Source organism: Phaseolus vulgaris, chromosome 2, assembly GCF_000499845.2.
Source record: "Phaseolus vulgaris cultivar G19833 chromosome 2, P. vulgaris v2.0, whole genome shotgun sequence".
NCBI classification, from domain to species: Eukaryota; Viridiplantae; Streptophyta; class Magnoliopsida; order Fabales; family Fabaceae; genus Phaseolus; species Phaseolus vulgaris.
Window position 1 is genome coordinate 32718270 of NC_023758.2, and position 22670 is coordinate 32740939.

Sequence of the window (22670 nt, forward strand, 5' to 3'; positions counted from 1 at the left end):
AAAAAAAAGGAAAATCCATCACTTTTGGTGGTATCATTGGTCTACCGTGAAACTTTTTCTCAAATGCAACCATCAGAAATTTCATTTTGAAATACCAAATATCATGAATAATCCAAAATGTCATGTCTTTTCGTTGGTTGGGTAATAGGAACTGCATTATCATGTGTTGGGTCTTTACCTTTACGAGTTTTTTTCCTTTTCATTGGTGAAGAAGTCATAGATAAACTTAAAACCTACTAGGAAAGAGTTAATTGACAATCAAAAAATAATACTAAGTTAGAAAAAAAAAAAACACAATATGATATTCATATAAACAAAATTAAAATGTAAAAAATCAATTTATATAAATATAACATGTCAAAAACAGTGATAAAAATAGAGTGATCAAAAAATAATTATAACTGTGTTTAACAAAATAATTTACACAAACACAAATCACCAACAAACATATATCATTGCATATTATTCATGAAAAAAAATACATCTAAAATAACATGTTTAAAAAAATTGAGTTATACAAAATTGATTTAAAATTTACTGGATTTTTAAAAATGAAAACAAAGACTACTTACAACTCAGTTTTAAACACGAGTCAACAACAACACCATCACCAACCAACAAATTGACACTCACAGCCAAGAAGACCAACCCACCACACCACCAGCCAAGAAGACGACCCAACAAGATCGACTCTGGAAAACACGAGCCAAGATCCAACCTGAAATCAAGTGAAAAAAAAATTAAAGCTAGCCATATTGATTCTATGTCGTGTATAAGGTGCATGGTAATCGATTTTCAAAACAAATAAAACCTTAAAATCAATTATTTTGTGTATAAGGTGCATAGTAACATGAAGACCTTAAAATCAATTTTATGTTGTGTATAAGATGCATGGTAATCGATTTTCAGCATGAACAAAACCTTAAAATCAATTCTTGCTTGTGTATAAGGTGCATGAAAATTGATTTTCAACATAGTAAAACTCTAAAACTGATTCTTCCTTCTGTATAAGTGCATGCTAAGCGATTTTTAACATCTTTAGACCCTTAAAAACTTGATTTTTTCTTTTGTGTAGCATGCATGGTAATCGATTTCACTCACCTCCAACTTTTGGATCAATGTTTCTACGTTTTCCATAAATCCTCACTTTGATGTTCAAGCACAGAATCTTTCTCAAACAAACAAGTTGGTTGAAATAGGGCTAAAGAAACCTATGAAAGCTCTCTAGACAAGGAAACCAAACTCTCTACACAATGACACAAGTTCACGGGTTCAAGTTTCTAAAGCAAAAATTTGCAAAATCAGTGAAAGATTCCTAAGACTACATGGCATTACTCTCCTCTGTTCATGATAGAAGAACGAAAAACTTCGCTCCCTCAATCTTTCATCCTTACACTCATCTTCACATTTACTGATCCAAACATGAATGATTCACACCCCATAAACAAGACATCACCAGAAGGAAAGACAACATACATATAAAAAAAAAATTAGACTAATCATGGTTTTCAAATATCAAATCTTTTACTCTTATAATTTGTTAAAAATATTTATTCTTAAAATATCATTTTCACAACCACCTATCAAATATTTAATTCATCAGTTAATAAATATAATATTTTTATAATACATTTAATTATTAAACTTAATTTTATAAATCTTACAATTAACTTGGTATACTTAAAATAATCTCCCTACTCATTAATCTCTTTAGTTGATAACATAATTTTGGAAAAACATTGCATAAATAAATATTTTGTTTTTATACCAACAAGAGTAATTTTGCAACAATCATGAATTTTGTTAAATGACATTGTTTATCATCGTAACATCTAAATTGATAATAAATAAATTTATTTATGTTAATTTTACAAGTCTTACAATGCATTTTACAAAAGAGAAAAGTTTTGTTCACACCAAGAATAACATACATTTGGTGGGAAATGTATGTTTTTACTATTCAAGATGTTAATATATCAACACCCTTCAAAAAAATTACTCGAATGTCAACATTGTTATAATGAGTGTTCAAAACAATATTGCTTAAAACATTACTGCATTAAATCATCTCCAACCATATTTATCCCACTAAGCATAATTTTTTTAACAAACGTTTATACAAAACAATAATTCTTGTATAAGCAGGTTCATTTGTAAACCAAAACAACCACTCACGGGAGTACGATACCATATTGCCTTGCGAAAAAATAAAACTGTCTTAGGGAATATGCAGTAGAATGCAAACAAAAGTCGTATTGATACCAGTGGTATCTTCATAAAAAAGATTCACTACTAATATGCTATGTCTTCGTTCGTTCTCACATCCAAATTTACTGTATCACATATTCTACTTACCCACATAAGTCGTTAAACTAGCCATGCATCTAGTAAAGCCAATGGTATTAGTAAACTTGACCTTTCAAACTTTAAAACCACTAGTTGGTTTTATTCTAGATGAGACAAGGTTTACGAGCAAGTATCAATATACCGATAGAAAAACATTAATCCAACAAGAGCAAATCGTGACATACAAAATTGTATCATAATGGAGTTGTCGACAAAATTAACACTAGAATGAGTTCAACAAAGCCAAACACAAATTAACATGGAAACAGCTCTAATAATAAATTTCATGCTTTACTGTAATCCCCCAAACCTAAAATTCTCCAAAAAGATCTATCCCTTCACAAAACTTAGCCCTTCAGTGCTTGCTTTTCCTTTGTCTTTTGGATCTTCAAGACCTTTTTCACAATCTTTTGCTCTTCAACCAAGAAAGCTCGAATAATTCTACAGAACCGGACACAAAGATTCAGCAATGTACTCTATCAATTTGCGCAATGAAAATTAAACATACCACAGACTAAGAAGATTGAAAAAACAAACCTTTCTCTAACAGCACTGCCAGACAACACACCTCCGTAAGCCCGGTTCACAGTCCTACGGTTTCTGGGTAACCTTGATCTCTTGTATTCTGCAGGCCTTAAATGTGGAATCTGCAATGAATTGCCAAGCAAGTATTAATAACCATAATGTTATGCCTTGCGTCATTCTTACATAATCTGTTACCAATCAAAGAAATGTAGACTATGCAGTGCAAAATCAAAAACTGCTTTAAAAAGAAAACCAAATAGAACATTGACCAGGGAAAATAATTTAGAATACAGAACAGGTGGAAGTTCCCCAAAAGGTATGACATATGACTAAGGCTAAAAGGTCGGTCAGGATAACAGTAAAATAACATCCAGCTTGCAAACAGAGGTGCTAAAGAGAGTAAACTAGTTAGATATAAACAAAAAACTAGTAGCAAGGACTTTGGGACCTCTTGAAAGTATGCAACATAGGGCTTTCTAAATCAAACATAACCTTTGAGTTGCAATACAACATAGGGCTTTCTAAATCAAACAGCATAATCTTTGACTTTCACTAAGAATGTAAATTTTGAGTAATTAATTTATATGTAAAACCAACCCTAAATAATCAAATATAACAAGTATTCTTCCACTAATGTTAACAACATTCATTATCAAGGCATTCATTTTTTGGAACATTTTGCCTCAAGGTATCAACCAAAAAACCCTAATTTCCCGAGAGTGGCTTTTGCCCTTGTATACCTTCATACAAAAACATCAACTACACAATACATCAGAAATTCTCTAGCACGTCATATCGTGCTGATTTACACAATTAAAAGGTTTATCTACACAACAAGTACTTTAAAATCCCAATTACAAAGAAACAAGCAGAAGCACGAACCAATCTCTCCGAACACATTTACTATCTTTTCGCTATCAATAATTACTAATTCAATCAAATCATGTGTCACATAGCTTTCAAAAGAATAACATTTTAAAGATCCTTTTCGAAATATAAAACCCCAAGTGAGAAAAAAATATTGCATACCCCTTGAATCCTCTTTCCAGTAACAGGGCACTTGGGTCCACTGGCCCTCTTCTTCGTGGTCTGGTAAACCAGCTTACCACCTACATTTGACAATCAAACACAGCAGCACGTTACACTCAACCGTACCCTGGAGAGCGGAACGACGCAACGTAATTGAGGATAAACGACGATGTGAAGCGGGTGAAGAGAAATTACCGGGAGTCTTAACGACCCTGTGCTGGTTGGATTTTGTGGCATAGCTGTGGCGCTTGCGGTAGGTGAGACGCTGCACCATTGTTTCCGATCAGCTTCCAAAACCTAGGGTTTCTCTTCCACGGCAAGCAGAGAGGAAAAGAAGAAGCGCTGAGGTAGTATATAAAAAGAGTGCTTTTTTCACGACCTAAATCCAAGGGTAGTGAGAACATCATCGCTACCGCTTTGGATGATATTGGACGGTGTCGAATGACACACGTCGCACTTCAGAAAAAGGGATTAAATTTTGTATCATTATTTATTTTTTCATAATGAAGGCCATTTCTTTGAACTAACAAAATTTTAACACAAAAAAAAATTACATAGACGACACCAAGGTAATTAAATTTTTAAGTTATGTTCAAATAAATAAAAATGTATTGATCAAAACCCTAAAGTACTTGTATTTTAGTAAAATTTAGAGTTTGCTTGGAAGATATTTCAATATTTTAAAAATTAAATCTTTATATATATATATATATATATATATATATATTAGTAAAGAAATGTAAGTTAGAACTCTTAAATAATTCACTACAAGCAAAAGTGATTAGAATGTTAAACAAAAGTGAAATTATTGCACCATCAGAGCTTGATATTTGGTAAAAACTATTATTATAAAAAATAATAATACAAGTGTAATAAGCTGATATCAGTTGTAAGAACAAAGGTGGATACATCAGAGCTTGATATTTGGTAAATACTATTATTATAAAATGAGTATAAAAGAATGTAAGAACAAAGGTGGATACATGGATTAAGAACAAAGAAATTAACTTAACAATTACATTAAATAAAAACATAAACAATCAAAGGAAAAACTAAGACATATGGGTCTCAACAATTAACACACATTATACAAGGATAGATGAGATGTTACCAACATTTCTTGAACCACGGGTAGCATATCCATCATTTTGAGAGAAAACTTAATGAATTTGCTCTTATCTCCTAGTATGTGCCTTGGACAAGTAGTAACAATATATCACAATGATTCCTTGGCCTTCAAGTACACATATAAACTAAATTTTGAATAAAATTAGGTCCATATATCAATTGTTGGATCCTGAATTGTTAGCAACATTTATTGAATCTTTTGGCCTCCAAACATGTTATTAAGCAAAAAATACAACAACTTAAATATATATTTATTATGTTCTAAAAAAAAACAAGCCTAGCTTTTGGAATACACAAAGCAATTGCGTCTAACACACTGTTCAGATCACAAATGCATATATTTATTTTGAAGAATGATAATATCATAAACGCATATGATTTGTCTGACATACGACAAAACCAAATTCCACTTCATTTGATAAGTTAATTAAATATCACTTAAACGATAAGTACAAACCAAGATTTCAATCTGACATTTATGAAGAATATTCTAAAGCTTATGTCTAGAGAAATAGATAATGTCTTTTATGTCTGTCCCAAAAAGATTTATGCTAAGAAACAACATTAAAAAAATACTTTGGGATATGACTTAAAGCTGAAATGACCACCAATTTCTCTAACATATCTAGTTTCAACTCTAACTCAGTTGTTTATCGTATACGGTGTGCACTTTTAACCAAAATGATCTACTACGGAGGAGGATAAGTATTGTCATCTATCAGAGAGGTGGTGTAAATAAGAGAAAATAATTTAATGCTCTATGTCATGCATTTAATGCTTATCCACAAAAGAGTTCATCAAACGATGACGAAGAAAAGAGACAACAAAAGAGTTCAAGGCTACTCAACGACAAGGAAAGGGAATGCAAAAACTACTTTTATAAAGCCTATAAGAAGATATACTTCAAAGAAAAGAAAAGAAAAATGAGCCCTACTTTGCAAGCACTGAAACTCTACTGTTTTTTATTTTTTTGTGGCCTAAGGCTTTGTAAGAACATCATTTGTGCTCATTCTTGCCTACTAGTTGAGAGATCTCAAATCTTGTATACGTTGAAAGACGATATCCTCTCTAGTGAGCAATAACTAGTGATTTGTTGATTACTCATACTTTGTAACTGTGTTGAGCTACAAGTAGCTAGTATAAAAAATACTCAGTGTTGACTCATGAGTGATGGGTGTCAAAAGTACTTAATATTGAACCAAGAGTGGCCAGTGTTAAGAATAATCAGTGTTAGCCAAGAGTGGCTTGATAAAAGAATATCTTATACTTCGCAGCGGTAGGTTGCTTAGTGGAACTTGACTAGTTAGTCAATAATTAGATGTAGTATGTGAGATGATACCAACAACCAATATAAAAATATTGAGTATCTTTTCTTTCCTTAATCTTTTACATTGTATATTATTCTACAGTTTAAATAACTAAAGAAGGAAGGAAAAATTAAAACTTATCCTTCAAATATTTCTCAAAACTTTTATATGTATATCGTTTGACAACACCATAAGAGACAATATCAATGAAGAATTGTAAAATTTTCAAAATACAATTCAATCCTCCTTTCTTGTGTTATTTCATGTTTTTCAAAGTTGGTATCAAAGCTCAACCACTAAAGGGTTGAGCAATTGACAACATCATAGGAAAAATATCATTTTGGCAAACATGGAACCATAATTGATCGTGAAACGAGCTTCACTATCCAGACCTCTTGCATTTCTTGTAGAAGACTTCCCATAATAGAAAGATAGAATGAAGATGTACATAAAATCTATACACCGTCAACTATGGCAAATCATTATCAAAGGAAATGCAAAAAACATATCTTTAAAAGAGGATTGGGATGAGGAAGACTATAATAAGATCCCTCTCGGAACAAATCTAGGTATATGCTTATTTGTGCACTTTTCAAAAATGAATATTAGAAAGTGTGCAGGTTAAAACCCACAAAGGAAATATGGGATTCTTTAGAGGTAAACTGTGAAGGAAATGAAGATGTTCAACTCTGAAAAGTAGCCAATCTTACTCGTCAATTGAATCCTTCACCATAAAGGATGGACATAGCCTGGATGACATGTTTAGAATAATGCAAAATCTTCTAAATGGTCTAGAAGCCCTTAGAAAAAGCTTCTCCAAAACTCAAATAAATATGAAGTTGTTGGACAAAATGCCCAAGATTTGGGAACCCAAAAGAACAGTCATCACTAAGGCTAAAAACCTTAAGAAGCTTTCATTGGATGAACTTCTTGGAATTTTGAGAGTTCATGAAGTTCACCTATAGGATAGAGAACAAAAGGAGATTGTAACTGTGGTAGAGAAAGGACTACAAGCAAAATCCTCCTTAAATATATGATCATTGAGTGAAGGTTTAGCAATTGCTTAAAAGAAGGGGACACGAAAATAAAATATTTTCTATTAAAATAAAAGAAAACTCATACAAGAAAAAGGATGAAGACTCTTCACTAGACATTGTCTACTTCGAATGCAACAAGCCTAGTGATGAACATAATTTTATTCACATTTATTAATTTTAATCATAAACTATTGGAATGTAATAATACATAAATCCATTATTTTAATTAATATTCTTCTAATTGGATTTATTTGGGTCTTTATTGTTATTTATGTTAATTTTGTATTTTTAATCTAAGTTGCTTCTTTTGGATACAGGAGACCAAATCTGAAATAAAGAATTAGAAAATTAAATCTGCAAATATCTCAGAAAGGGAATTGAATGCAAATTTATGTAGGGATATTCTCTAAAAATCATGCAATTAAAATTCCTTTACAAGCCCCCTTTTATTATTATTGTTATTGGTAACTCTTATTCTTGCAAATAGATTTTAAACACTGATTTAATGATTTTACTATTGAATTCGTTGGAAGACGACTTGGAGTCATTTGACCACAATTATACTATCATCTCTCTAGTGTTAGACATGTCTACGCTAGAATTTGACAACAAAACAACATCTATCACCAGGACGTGAGACATGAGTGTCTTAAGCTAATCAATTATTTCAACTTTGTACTTAATTCAAAAATCAAGTTTAATTGATTATGCAATATTTTAATCGGCTAATTTTTTAGAACATTGAAAACACATAAATTTTCTCTTTGTCTCAATCAGTTAATTAATCAATTGTCTTGTTCTAAAACATCTAAAGAATAGTTTAATCAATTACTTAAAACCTTAATCGATTAACATAAAACCTTTTTCTCATGTTTTTAACTTTTCAAAACACTTTTCTTTTGATTAATGTTAAAATAAGTTGTGTGTTTAACTAAAAACCTTGTGAATTTCTTGTGTAAAAGACTCACAAACACATTACATGAAGTTAAAACACTCAATACATCTTTTGCATCAACGTCTTCAAACATCATAAAAAAAAAACTTCACTTGAGGTTTTGATAATGCTCTTCAAGTCCAATGTTTGCTCGTTGCTAAACTCATATGGAGTTTAGCAAATAGCTTGGAAAGAATTTGTATACTTTTGTAAGTGATAAGTGGGAATGAGAATACTTGTAAATGTATTTTTTTGTGAAACCCTTTGAATTTTGCATTGGACAACTAAACATAACCTAGGTTTGGGTAAACTGGTATAAAATCTAAAGTGTTCAATGTTTCTTTTTATTACTAGCAAATTGCTTCCTAGTTGTCTATTAAAACTTCTTAATAAAAAATTTGTGAACATAATTATAAAACCTTTATATGAGAAATTGTGTTTTCCCAAAACCAATGGAGCGATTTATTATGTGTGTGAATCTATATTAAACATTTGAGATATATTCTCCTTTATACATCCTAAACATCTCATACTCTTGAACAATTGTGTTTTTCTTGCCCTCTTAACATCCTCAGTTCCTTTGTGTGTGACCTTCAAAGTGTCTCACTAAGATACATGAAAAAATTCATTAAGATTCAATGCAGAGGTTATGATATTTTTCGTTTTGTAGACATATTGAACTTTCTTTTATTCAATTCTATTCCAATCACTTTGTGATTTTTCTTCTTCAATACCATCAATTTTATATTATGAAATATAAGGACCATTGATTATAGGATCTCAAATTATTCCAAAGTATTAAATGATAATTATTTTTTTAAAACACCCAAATAAATTTTGAAACTTAAATAAAAAATTATTCAAGTTGTAAATAATTTATAAGGGAAATATATATTTTTTAATTTAATTTAGGCATCATTCATACATATGTAATTATGGCTATAAAATCGCACCACAATTGTAAAACCTATTTTTCATAGAAAGGAAAATGAACATTTACACTTCGTAATTTAAATGAAATATATTATGAAAATAAACTATAGAAATTCACATGCCTGTATAATGAAAGAAAAGCATATGCATTGAGCAAATTTATACCTGAATAAGACCAATTGTTTACTAATGTTAGTGTGTTTACTAGTGTTGAATTGGTAATGCCTTAACTAAGGCCAACATAAGATTTCCTGCATTCATTTGAGAGAGAAAATTTCCCTAATTAATATGAGAGGTTGATCAAATAAATGTTTAGTCGATGTTAAAAGATGTTTTGATTGAAGCTAGTTAATATGTCTTAGTTACAACCTGTTCTAGCCAAGACAAATAACCCTTGACCTAGAACATCAAGATTGTCCATCACTCTAGTTCTTATGTTGTTCTCCCCCCCTCTCCTCAGTCGGTCTCCCCTCCTTCATATAGCTTTCCATGGCGTCTTCTTGCCTCCTCCTTTTCTTTGTAACTTCATTGATTACTTAAATGTCCATTACACATGTTCTTTGATGGTAATCTCCTCAGCACCAATCAGTTAAGGTAATTAACTGGATTGACTTCTCACCACACAGACCCTCAGCCTTTGGCGTAAGCCAAAGAGGCTTTAGGGTCGGACCACACAAGAAGCTTCAGGGTCGGCCTATCTCGAGATTATTTATATCTCATTTTTTGGCAAACAAAGCGAAACCTTTGGAGGTAGCAGATTTATTTGAACTAAAGCAAGCAAAGAAGCAGTCTATAAAGCAATTATTGTGTCGATTTAGCGAGGTGATGGTACATATTCCTCAGCCGAATAAACGATTGTTTGTGGAAGCCTTTATAAGGGGTATGTGGTCAAGATCGTTCGGAGAATCTTTGATTAAAAGGAGTTCAGACAGTATTTTCGCTTTGCTTCGCTCATCTTGTTCATTTCTGTGTAATATGAGATTCAAACTCACATTTAAAGTCGTAACTATATATATAATATTGTATCTAGCTTTTATATATTAAAGATAAACTTATTCATATTATTCAAATATTTATTCATTGATTCAACCACTAACCTACAAATCCAATGTATAAACTGATTTGATTATTAGTCTAATTTTTAAAGCATTGATTAGGATGGTTATAACAAAAATATTTAATATTTATCATTAATTTGTAAAATTAAAATTAATTTGAAACATGCTTTTTTTCTCTCTAAAATAAAAGCAAATCAAATGACATATATTTTAAATTAGGTAAACAATATAAACTTAATATAATTAAGAGGGACTTTTTATTCTTTCACATCAATATGCTTAACGGTGGAAGTTTTGAGTCGTTTATATGGAGCTATAGGTTAAAACCTTTGTTATTGTAGTTATACTAGAAATATTAGTATAATGGTTAACGAAATATAATGAAAAAAAATGTTAAATTGAATTGGTCCTTACCCGTCCCCTCAAACACGCACCACAATGAAAACAAATTTGATCCCAAAACTGATTTAGTATTCCATCACTATGTCAACATTGATGTATAACATATGTTATGTCATGAACAATTTATAATAATGCAGTTTCTGTGTATGCTAGTGTGTAATTTTCTGCCGAAACAGGTGTCTATGCATCCAACAATATATACACTGGGAGGGCTCTGGATGAATGAATCAACAAGGGAAAAACAAAAGAGAAGGCTCCACTTGGACCTTTCTGCCAACAAATTTGATTCGGTTCAACTTTTCATTGCACCACATTAGTTGATCTTTTCTCAACTTTTTCATGTGTAACACCCTTGAGACCAATCTCAATCCCACTTGAGCAAGCAACTGTTCTTGATCAAGTTGAATTTGATCTTCATTGTGTTTTTGGAACTTCCTCACTATGCAATTCCCACTCCTCACTATGTCTTTTAGCTTCTTCTCCTTCTGCAACATTTAATTAACCCAAGATGGTCAATTATAATCATCTAACAGGGTCAAGTTTACGTAGTGAAAATGTAAGTCTTTCAAGAAAGAAAAAAAAACCTTTTGCAATTGAGTTCGAACATTCCCAAGAAGATCCGAAATTGATTGGTCCTTGAGATCAATTCCTGTTTTATGAGAAGCTTTGATCACATTGCCATAATCTTTATCTGCTCTCACAAATTCCCAGAACATCTGCATGGACTCTGAGATGATTTTTGCCAACCTTTCGCTATTGATTGCAGCATACTCTTCACCCAACTTAATTATTTTTTTGTCTTTGGTATTGTCATCTGTAGTAATAAGATCATAGTTAATTACAATTATAACATATTACACAAATGTGTTTGTACGCGTACTTTTATTAATTTAAATACTTTCTGGTGGTTCATAATTTAAAAAACTTAGTACAATGTAGATATATGACATTACATATCATCTGTTATTGATGTGATATATTTAAAAGTAGGTCACGTCCTTCTTAAACGGTGATAAAGATAATTAAAAAGTAGATAAATTTAGAAAATACGCTAAAAATACATTTTTTTCCCAGAAATCTATATCATTAATTTGCAGCAATTTTTGAAAGGAGTAAAAGTTAAAATTTGTTACCTTTAATGGGTGGAACTTGGAGCAGGTTGCGAATGACACATCGATTGTTGTTGTAGTTTTGAATTCTTGGGCCTTGGTATGGTTCATCTTCCAAAAAGCGTTGCAAGAGGACCTGAAAGAGTTGAAAGTCACCTGCCACAAGGTTATAGCTACGAGGCCATTGGGAATCATATTGTTGTAACTCTTTTACTTTCTTGTGCTGCCAACACAGCATTTCCCACGAGAGGCAAACTTGCCCAACATACACCAATTCCAAATCTATATGCAGATCTTGAACAAACTTCAGTATTGGATCAGATATCTGCTTCTGTGCCTTGCGTGGCCACAAATTTTGAGATATTAGGGGATTCACACTTTGGACGGTAGATTTCGGGATTATAATTAATTTTGGAGGGACTTTTAGTTGAAGAAGCCCTACACACAGCAACAAAGTCCGTGACCAAGTTAATCACCAAGCAAGAACAAGATTATGCTAAAGAAACAAATGAAGAACTCAATAAAAGAAAAGATCATGTGACTGAACAACTTATGAAATTAATGTCGAAAAAGCTTCACCCTGATATTTTTGTGAGGATTTCCATGTTTTAGTCTCTAAATAATATGCTAAAGAAATTACCAGAACGTTGAAATTGTTCCAATCTAAGGTGAAATGCATGCAAATGAAATGAAATTAGCATGGTCCTAACCAATTGCATGCATGGTCTGGTAATTCAAAACATCCAGTTTCCGAGTTTTCTCTGCGTAGCACCTATAAACCTTTTGAATTTCAACTATGTGATCCTTGAATTCTATCTTCTTTTCAATCTTCAATGGCTTTAGATCCTCGACAACTTTTGGAGACTTTGCTTCTTCTTCTTCCTCTTCTAAAATTGTGGCAAGCCCTCCTTGTCTTGCATTTTTAAGTTCCATTTTCAATTGTTCCACTACCTCATCATTCTCCCAATCAAAGTCATCATCATCATCTTCTTCATCAAAATCTGATTCATCCCATTTATCTTCCCACATGGTGTCTTCTCCATGGTAGGAAGAGCTTTCCCTTTGATTTTTGTCTTCAACAAGATCAAAACTGAGATCGTGTGAGACTTCATTGTCACATGAATATTGAGATTCTTCACGAAATTCACCATTATTTCCCTCAAGATCCTCAGTACCAAATCCTTCACCAAAACGCTTAGAACTAAGAACTTGAAGTGCTACCGAATAGTCAATATTGTTATTGCATGATTCTGACCCAAAATCAGATTGAAACGTGTTATCATTTAGATTGTCATCATCAGATGAATCACTTGCACAAAACGCGTTACTTTGAAAGATTGGACCAGAAGTGGAACTGGTTGTGATGTTTCTCTGTTCTTCGTCTTGAGAAACAAGGCCTTCCTCCAAATTATTCTCTGAAGATTCCATTTTTGAAATATTTTCATTACTGGAAAATAGTTTATCGGAAGCATTTGGAGCTATATAATTTTGTAGGAAAGTGAAGGTTAAGAAACTTGGTTCTTCTACCAAACCATTGGCTTTAACAGGGTCACTATTTGTGAAGAAAAAATCTTCTGTTTTTTCTTCTTCATTTTCTGAAAGTAAATTGGAATCAGCCTCCGTGGAAACAGAGCTATCTGATTCATTTTCAGTTATTTTCTTAACATCTTCATGAACACACGAGAGAGTCTCCATAGAAACAGACCCCTCTATTTCTCCTTCTCTTCTTTTACTATCTTCATGCATATCCAAGTCTTTCTCCTCTAAAACAGAGCACTCTGTTTCTCCTTCTAATTTATTTGCATCTTGAAGAACATCAGAGTTTATCTCCCTTAAAACAGAGGACTTTGTTTCTCCTTGTAAATTATCAGCATCTTCATGAATATTTGTATCGGAGTCCTTCACAAATAAAACAGGGCACTTTGTTTCTCCTTCTCTTTCATCAATTGCTACATGAAAATTATCAAAGATCGGAAACAGCAAATTAGCTAACTCTTCTGCGACCCCGTCAATGTTAGAATCTTGAATCTGATTTCTCTTGGTTTGATCGAGTAGATCATGTTGAATAAGGTGCTCGCTTTTCCAGTCTTCCACATGAAATCTGAAACAAGAAATAAAGGGAATCATTATTCAATTTTCCTGTTACGTAGGAAATAAAAAATAGAAACAAGAACTCTAAATAGCAATAACCCAAATGAGAGATTCATCGAACCTGAAGATATGTTTGAGAATCAAACCCAAGGAATAGAGAACATAGTTGTAGAAGAAAACCCGAAGAGGAGCCAAGGCCCAAAGCACGTTTTCATAAACAAAACCATTTGCAAAAGAGAAGTTGATAGATTCAACGTGTGTTTTGAGCATAACAAGGTTTCTAGCACCCATTAATGCTAAACTAGGCCAAACCCACTCCACAACTAAGACTTTACTCTTACTTTCAGAAAGATTTCAAACCACGTTATAAGAAGAAGGAGAGTTGGGAGCAAGAAAATTTCCCCGTCAAAGGATTCATTGTGAGACAGTGAACTCTCCTCACTAATGCACACCCAAATCGGTGGCAGAATAATATCTTGGCATAACTTGATTTTTGGACCTAAATATGCGAGATTAGGCATATATTTTGTTAGAAAGCAACAAGAGGGTTTTGCTTTTTCAAAATGAATAAGAATCTGATTTGGTCAATTGGTATTGGAGTACGAACGGTTTGCAGTTAATGTAACAATTTTGTGGTACATTTTCTGTGTACTATATTGGGTTGAAACGTGTAAGATGTTGGGACTTGTGATTGTGAAGGTTGGCTAAAGTGACTACTGTGCTTGGCTTTAAGGCAATTGTGAGACATTTTTTATTTGGTTTTCTTCGGTTGGACTTCGTCGGTGATCTTTGGATTCATGAAGTCAATGTCTTTTAGTTGGGAAGGTTGAAGGTTTCTTCTTCTACTTCTTCTTGAATTTGTGAAACAGTATTAGAGGATCACTTTCTGAAACTAAGTCCAAAACCTGCCCCTTGGATTTGAGGCAAAAAACCAATCCCACCTGCAAGTAGAAGCAATGCAATGAATGAAGAATTGATTTAAGAAATATTAGTAAAAAAGTAAACTTTAAAACATGGTAATTGAGGAAATAACCTGTGTATTAAAAGGGTGAATTTTTGCATCTCTACGAATGAAAAGTCATCACCAAAAACGAGTATCTTATGGATGCGTTTATGGTTTTTCTTTCACTTGTTTTCTTAAAGTTTTCAATTGCTCAATTATACAGTTTTGAAACTACAGTCTTACTAATAAAAATATTATTAGTATTTAATAGTATCAATACAATAATTCAAATTAATGATAAATTGTTTTATTTGGGGGAATAAATTATTTAAACGATTGAAAATACTTTAAATATATGCTTAAACCAATCATAATTATATAATTATATATTACATACTGAAAACGTATCTTATCGGAGAACCTTGCAAACTGAATTTTAAATGAAAGAATACCTTTACGATATAACTTTGAACAATGTTTCTGATTTTGTCAGCAGAAATATACAAAAACTTTGCCGGCATTTCTCATCTGTACTTTGAAGTCTTTTTTTGGACGGTGAATGTCACTTTAATACAATCAAAACGTGCTTTTATGGCCATAACAATCATTAAATTATGAAAATCACTTATTTGTGGCAATGGTAAGCTAGGCTATTGTCAATAAGCAACAAACACTTTTTTTTTGTGTAAGTTGTTTTTAGTTAAGAAAAAAGAGAATAATAAGTTTATTAAAATTAATTATTAAGAAAATATAAATATTTTTAAAAAGAAATAAGTTGGCTGAACAATTTTATTGCATTAATGTCAATAAAAATTAGCATAACTACTCCCATCAATGATATTTAAGGGAAATAATGAGAATAAAACTGTAGTTTATTACAAAACGATGGTTGATAAACAATAACTAGAGGCATATCATATACTTATATTATAATTGTTTTATATTATTGTTTGAATTGGAGATAAAGAATTGAGAATCTTTAAAACGAGAAAACTATTTTGAAAACCTATGATGTCAAGTGTTTCAAGACTGATATAAAATATAAGGAAATATTTGTTTTAATAATAATAATATAATTGTGTTATATTATGCACTATAAGAAAATAATTAGAGAACAATAAATTTAGACACTAAAAATAATTAGCTACTATATTGTCTAAATTAGATATTATTTTAGAGATTACAAAATTATTCGTATCTAACGTAGTTTTTATTATTAATAAAATTTATAAAATAATTTTTAAATTGATATCTAAATTAACTATCAAGGTTTTTGACTATTAATATCTTAAACTTCTTTAGAATACAAAGAAATAGGTAACTAAAATCTTGGTAGCTAATTGTTAGATACCAATTAAGAAACTATTTTATAAGTTTCTAATATTAATAAGGACTATTTCAGATACCAATAATTTTTTATTTTAGTTCATAAAATAGTCTCTTGTAATGTTTAATTTAATATCATTAAATAAAAAATAGTTGTAGAGACCAAAATAATGAGTTATTATGATTAAATTAGAAATTATTTTATAAACTAAAAAAATTATTGGTAAGTAGTTTCTATTATTAATAAAAATTTATAAAGTAGTTTATAAATTTATACCTAACCATTAAGGTTATTTTAGCCATTAATATTTTATATTATATTAATTTCTATTAATTTTTTTAAGACTAATTTAAAATCTAAAATATTAGTAATTGAGACCAGTTAATTTAAATATAAAATTAAAAATAATTTAATCAAGACAAATTATTTTTTTTATCTAATTATGATTGTTATTTAATAATTTTTTTTAGTTAAATTATATATGATTTTAATAACAGATTTGATTTTATTACACCCTAAAATTAAAATCATGTGATATTTTAAATAAAATTATTATATAGCTTATGATAGAAAAGAATAGTATCAGATTAAGAGATGGGTATTAAAAAAAATGTTAATGATGTAGTTTTAAAAGAAAGTTATTTGGCAATTATAATATGCAATAAACTTGATTATTATATATTGGTTCTTATTTGAAAAAAAAATGGTAAATTAAGTATGTTGTATTTTAAATTAAGAAATTAATTTTAGTGCTTTAAATCTAGTTTATTTTAAGGAAATAATTAATTATATTATATATTTGATTCTGTTGCATTTGTTTTTAGAAAATAAGTTATATTGTAAAAATAATTATTTAATCAAATCTAGATGATATAATCCAAAATATTTTTTTTTAAATTAATTAACAAGTCCAAAATGAAATTTCTTATGAGGTGATTTCCCATTACATATCTTCTTCTTTTATCGTATTTTCTTAAAAGATTATTACAACCATCATCAACAATAAATATAAATAATTATTAAAAAATCACAATACACGTATAATTTTCAATCAACATGGTTATTTAATAAATTAATTAATTTATTGATTTTAAAAATCAATATTTTAACTAAAATTTTATATTTTTAAAGTTTATTCATTCCACTTCTTCTTTGATCCACACATCCCTTTAATTAATTTGAGAGATTTTCCATTAAGTATTTCTCATAATCACATCCTCACACATATACTCTTTTCACATAGAAATCATAAACTCCCTTTAATGATACAATTTTCATTCTTAAAATATCAACTCCTAAAATTTTGTAATATTATATATTACTCATAACAATTTAATATATATTAACCACAACAATAGTTTGTATTAACAACATCAATAATAAAACACAACCAATAGAAAATTTAAATACAACAGATAACGACTCAATTCCCTATCTAGCACCATTTACATCTTTATTTCCCTATCTAGCACCCTTTTGTTTTTATTTCCCTATCTAGCACTCTTTTATTTTTTATTTCCCTATCTAGCACCATTTTAAAAATAAATAAATAAATAATTTATTTCTTTTATAATTTTAATTTTGAATGCATTAAAAAATAAATATTTTTAATGTTTAAAATAATTAGAAATATAATTAATGAATAAATAAATGAGTTTTTACAAAATAAAAAAAAAGTAATAAATTAAAAAATATTTAGTTTAAAATTATTATTTTTTAAAATGAAGAAAATAAAAAATTAAACTATACAACAACATAAAAGTTGAATCTATAAACATAAATTAACATTTATTTTTATTATTATTGATGATATAATCATGTTAATTTCAAGTAAAAAATACAGGACATAATTATAAAAAAACCAAAGTCAATTAGTATTAATTAATAGTGAACACATAAATAATATTAAAGTGTCTACCCTAAATGCAAAATTCTAAAAAAAAACTAATGCAAATGCTACACTTAATGCTTAAAAATGAGACAAAAAAAATACAAAACTAAATAAGTATAGAAAAAAAAACAGCAACAATAAAATAAAAACAAAAAATAAATATAAATAAAGAATGACAGAAAAAATAATAATATTGTCAAACACCAGGACACACAAAAATAACGTGTCCCAACATTACTAGACCGTCTACTTTTCATCATTAATTATGTTTCATTTCGCACAAACTATTTAATGTACCATTGAAGAACACATTAAATGAATGATCATCTCTCATTTATTTTCCTTTTTATGATCAACATATACTTATTTAGTATTGCCTTATATCTCTTATATTTATCTTGTTTTGATTTATTTGATTTTTTTTTATATCTTTTATCTTTATCTTATTTTGTTTTTCCTTTATTTTATACCTTTTATGTTTTTAGTTATTATTATTTTTTCTGTCAATCTTTATTTATTTATGGTTTTTGTTTTTATTTTATTGTTGTTGTTTTTATTTTCTAGACTTATTTATTTTTGCATTTTTTTCTTCTCATTTTTAAGCATTAAGTGTAACGTTTGTATTAATTTTTTTTAGAACTTTACATTTAGGTAAACACTTCAATATTATTTATGTGTCCACTATTAATTAATACTAATTGACTTTGGTTTTTTTTATAAATATGTCCTGTATTTTTTACTTGAAATTAACATGATTATATAATCAATAATAATAAAAATAAATACTAATTTATGTTTATAGATTCAACTTTTATGTTGTTGTAGAGTTTAATTTTTTATTTTCTTCATTTTTAAAAATAATAATTTTAAACTAAACATTTTTAATTTATTAATTTTTTATTTTTATTTTGTAAAAACTCATTTATTTATTCATTAATTATATTTCTAATTATTTTAAACATTAAAAATATTTATTTTTAATGCATTCAAAATTAAAATTATAAAAAATAATAATTTATTATTTATTTATTTATTTTTAAAATGGTGCTAGATAGGGAAATAAAAAATAAAAGAGTGCTAAATAGAGAAATAAAAACAAAAGAGTGCTAGATAGGGAAATAAAAACAAAAGGGTGCTAGATAGGAAAATAAAGATGTAAATGGTGCTAGATAGGGAATTGAGCCACAGATAACAGATTTTTTTTTACAATACATTTTTATTTTCTTAAAACAAATACAATAGAATTAATATTAATTAATTATTTTTTAACTGGTGATGGATACACGTGGATACCGGTAATATGATACCCATCCCACGGGTACCCGTTTAAAGTATCCATTTTCTACCCATAACAGATTTTATCTGCGGAAATGGATATTTTTGTCATCCATATTTATATTTACAAAAAAAAAAATCTCTCTTCATTTATCAACTTCCTTCTAATTATTCTTCTAATGTACAAATCATATTATTTTTAAGATGTAAAAAACCTCAATCCAAAAACTTCTCCTACATTAACTGCACACTTCCTTATATTCTACACAAGTCTTTGAACACATAACTATCACTTGTTCTCAAAATACATTTTCTCCTTGAAAATGATTAAAAATATTTTTCTTTTCTCTAATTTTAACCATAGTATAACACAATTGTTACTAAATAATAATATAAAAAAATTCTCCCCTTAGATTTGATATAAATTGAACCATAGTATAACTCAATTGTTACTAAATAATAATATAAAAAAAAGTCTTCCCTTAGATTTGATACCAGTCTTGAAACACTCAATATCACTAACTTTCAAAATATTTTTCTACTTCCAAGGATTCTCAATTCTAATAATTAAAAAAATATAATAGAAGATATTATTCTTATAAAAACTAGTGTCTCCAATGAAATATAGATTTATATGTATATGTATTTTTTATTTTTTTTACATAAACTCATTTGTATTTATATTCTATAATATTTGACAATATATTTATATTTTATAGTATTTAACAATGTTTGTGTATCTTTATTATTTGACAACGTTGGTTATCAAATATTTAAATATTTAACTACGTTTGTGTATCTGTATTTTTAAATTTTTAAATATTTGACACTTTTAAGAATAGCAAATGAGAATACACAAAACACTCTCAATTGTTAAAATATATGTATATACATATTAAATATTAAATATGCGTATACATATTATATTATTATATAATATTGAAAGTACATGAAACAAATTTTTATTGTTCACAAAACATCACATCAGATGAAAACAATGATATACAAAGACATTATCAAATACTATAAAATAAAATACAGATACAACGTCAAATATTATAAAATAAAATGTTGATATATATAAATTTATGAAAAATTAAAAAATACAGAACTGTCACGCCTTTGTTTTAAGTGGTAATTTAATTTAACTTAATTTTAATTAAATATAAAATTTAATCAAATTAAATAATATTTTAAAATTCAGTTTGACACTAAACATTATGGAACACTAATAACTAAGATGAAGTGTGGTGATTCAATGTTTTTTTTTACCTAGTTATTTGTTCTATATTTTACTAATTTAGACATTAGTATATATGAGAAAAAAAGAGCTCCATTAGTGTCTATATTTTTATTATTAGTACATGTTGGTTGCTGTTATTAATATGATAATAAACTTCATAACTTAAAAATAAAAAACTCCATAAAAGTTACATGTCATGTGATAAAAGTTAGGTATATTAGAAGAGTTTGATTTAATTATGATGAGAAAAATAATCAATTTAGATGGATCAACTTACAATTAAATAATTAAATTTGAAGTATCATGTTGTTAGTTAGAATTATTTTGATGACAATTGCTGATCTTGTGATGGGATAACGGTTATAGAAAAATTGATAGCAATAGTGTCAAATGTTTGAGAGAGATTAGATGGTCAATGTTTCACAAAATTCTCTTAAAATTTAGGTAGTTAAATATAACACCATAATACCTCACCTTGTTGTCATTTTATATTATATACACGGTAAACATTTTGAATTTAAACTTGAAAATTCTCATGATAACGGTCAAGTTTTGAAATTTTCAAAATTAAAGAAAATCGTTGGTATTTTATGGTATGGTGCTTATTAAAATGGAAGTAAGTTTTAGTTTCTAGAAAAAGTATATACGAATGTTTGGTTGGTCTCAAATATCAGTACATATATAGTTCAAATTTTTAGACATATCAAGAGACACACAAGTGTTTTATGTTTATCCAGAAAAAACAATGTTACCGACATGATTGTTATATGAGAGTTGTTTGATCTTCACGGCATGCATAATGTTGAAGTTGCGTCTCATCTCCAATGCCAAAAGGCACACGACAACATTGGTTATGATATTGAGACTTCAAGTCGTGCAACTTGCTTACGGTGATTGGAATTTTGGCCCAATGTGGTCTCAACTCTTTGTGCGTTCAAAGGGATTATGGCGACGAAGTCAATGGAACAAAAATTACTTAAACTTCGATCCGTACAAAGTAGGAAATGGTTTGGAATTTGTATTGCCTTTTCCATACCTTCTAGAGTATTAATAAATACTTATATTGAAAAGAAAAAAAAAGGTAATTAAGTTAGAGAAGGGAGAAAGGTCTACGTGATAAAGGGTCGCAATCATTCCATGACATGTAATTTGGAACATAGTAACGAGGTCTTTGGGAAGAAAAATAGACCAATTCCACAGCCAAACCTTCATTTCTAGAAGTTATATAGTTATAGACCTTCCTAAAAAATAAAGAGGAACAAAAATTACCACAAAGGTTTTGTTACTGTGAAAATTTTAATAAATTCAAACACATTCTTTAGTTAAGACTAAGAAATAAAGTTATCTAAATTGTTAGTTTAGTCCCAATATTTTTATCTAAATTGTATTCATCTTGTTAAACTTGTTGCAATTCATGTATTATATGTTTTATGTTGAATTATTTCATGGTGGTTTTGTCGTTAATAAAAGGGTATTGATAGATTGAGAAGATAGTTAATTTATAAACAATATTTTTCCCAAGTCTTTAAGTAATATAAAACTTTTCACGTATCAAAAACATGTTTATCATTTACTTTAAGGGGTTGAAATTAACAATTCCTCTATTATTATTACGCATGTAATTGTTAATTAAATTTATATATTTTTACATGAAGTACATAATATATATGGTGTAAGTCTCAAGAGACAAGACTTTGAGATTTATTCTTTCCTCTCATTTCTTCTCCTTCAAGTGTCCCTCATGAATGGTTTTATAAAAAAGTCTTCTAACAAAAAACTTATTTGTTCAAAAATGAATTTTTAGATTACATCATCTCTTTTTTTGTGAGGTCAAACATCTAACAATGGAAAAGAAAAAAATGTTCTTAAAGGATCCTACACAATGCAACTTATCAACATATTTTTTTTTAAGGATAACCATACAAACAGAGAAGTAAAGAGTGGTTAGATTTTTTAACTCATCAAATTAATATATAAATTAATTTTTTTTATATGTAAATTAATATGTATGATGATATAAAAAATGATAATTAGGTTCATGTCACTACAAAGAATAATATCTACACATATCCGCACTTTTTCCTACATATAC

General features: G+C 28.8%; 2 protein-coding genes across 2 annotated transcripts; both read right to left on the reverse strand.

Annotated features, from left to right (window-relative positions):
- Positions 1–2465: 2465 nt before the first annotated feature.
- Positions 2466–4291, reverse strand: LOC137811541 (large ribosomal subunit protein eL34-like). Its single transcript, XM_068613328.1, has 4 exons — positions 4096–4291; positions 3901–3980; positions 2884–2993; positions 2466–2787 (listed from the first exon to the last, which is right to left on the reverse strand). Exons 1-4 carry the CDS (start codon positions 4172–4174, stop codon positions 2694–2696), a joined length of 363 nt encoding a protein of 120 aa, XP_068469429.1. The 5' UTR covers positions 4175–4291; the 3' UTR covers positions 2466–2693.
- Positions 4292–10746: 6455 nt separating this feature from the next.
- LOC137811542 (uncharacterized) lies at positions 10747–14914 on the reverse strand. The gene is made up of 5 exons (XM_068613329.1): positions 14021–14914; positions 12519–13909; positions 11833–12246; positions 11284–11513; positions 10747–11184 (listed from the first exon to the last, which is right to left on the reverse strand). The coding sequence occupies exons 1-5, from the start codon at positions 14188–14190 to the stop codon at positions 10927–10929; spliced, it is 2463 nt and encodes an 820-aa protein (XP_068469430.1). The 5' UTR covers positions 14191–14914; the 3' UTR covers positions 10747–10926.
- Between the last annotated feature and the right edge of the window lie 7756 nt (positions 14915–22670).

Excerpts from the sequence above, each read along its gene's own strand:
- LOC137811541 (XM_068613328.1), bottom strand. The coding sequence starts at position 4,174 with ATGGTGCAGCGTCTCACCTACCGCAAGCGCCACAGCTATGCCACAAAA. Across the intron at positions 2,994-3,900 it reads CTGGAAAGAGGATTCAAGGG|ATTCCACATTTAAGGCCTGC; the intron begins GTATGCAATATT and ends AATTCATTGCAG. Across the intron at positions 2,788-2,883 it reads GGCAGTGCTGTTAGAGAAAG|AATTATTCGAGCTTTCTTGG; the intron begins GTTTGTTTTTTC and ends CCGGTTCTGTAG.
- LOC137811542 (XM_068613329.1), bottom strand. The coding sequence starts at position 14,190 with ATGGGTGCTAGAAACCTTGTTATGCTCAAAACACACGTTGAATCTATC. Across the intron at positions 11,514-11,832 it reads CCAAGTTCCACCCATTAAAG|ATGACAATACCAAAGACAAA; the intron begins GTAACAAATTTT and ends TTATTACTACAG. Across the intron at positions 11,185-11,283 it reads TTCGAACTCAATTGCAAAAG|AAGGAGAAGAAGCTAAAAGA; the intron begins GTTTTTTTTTCT and ends TAAATGTTGCAG.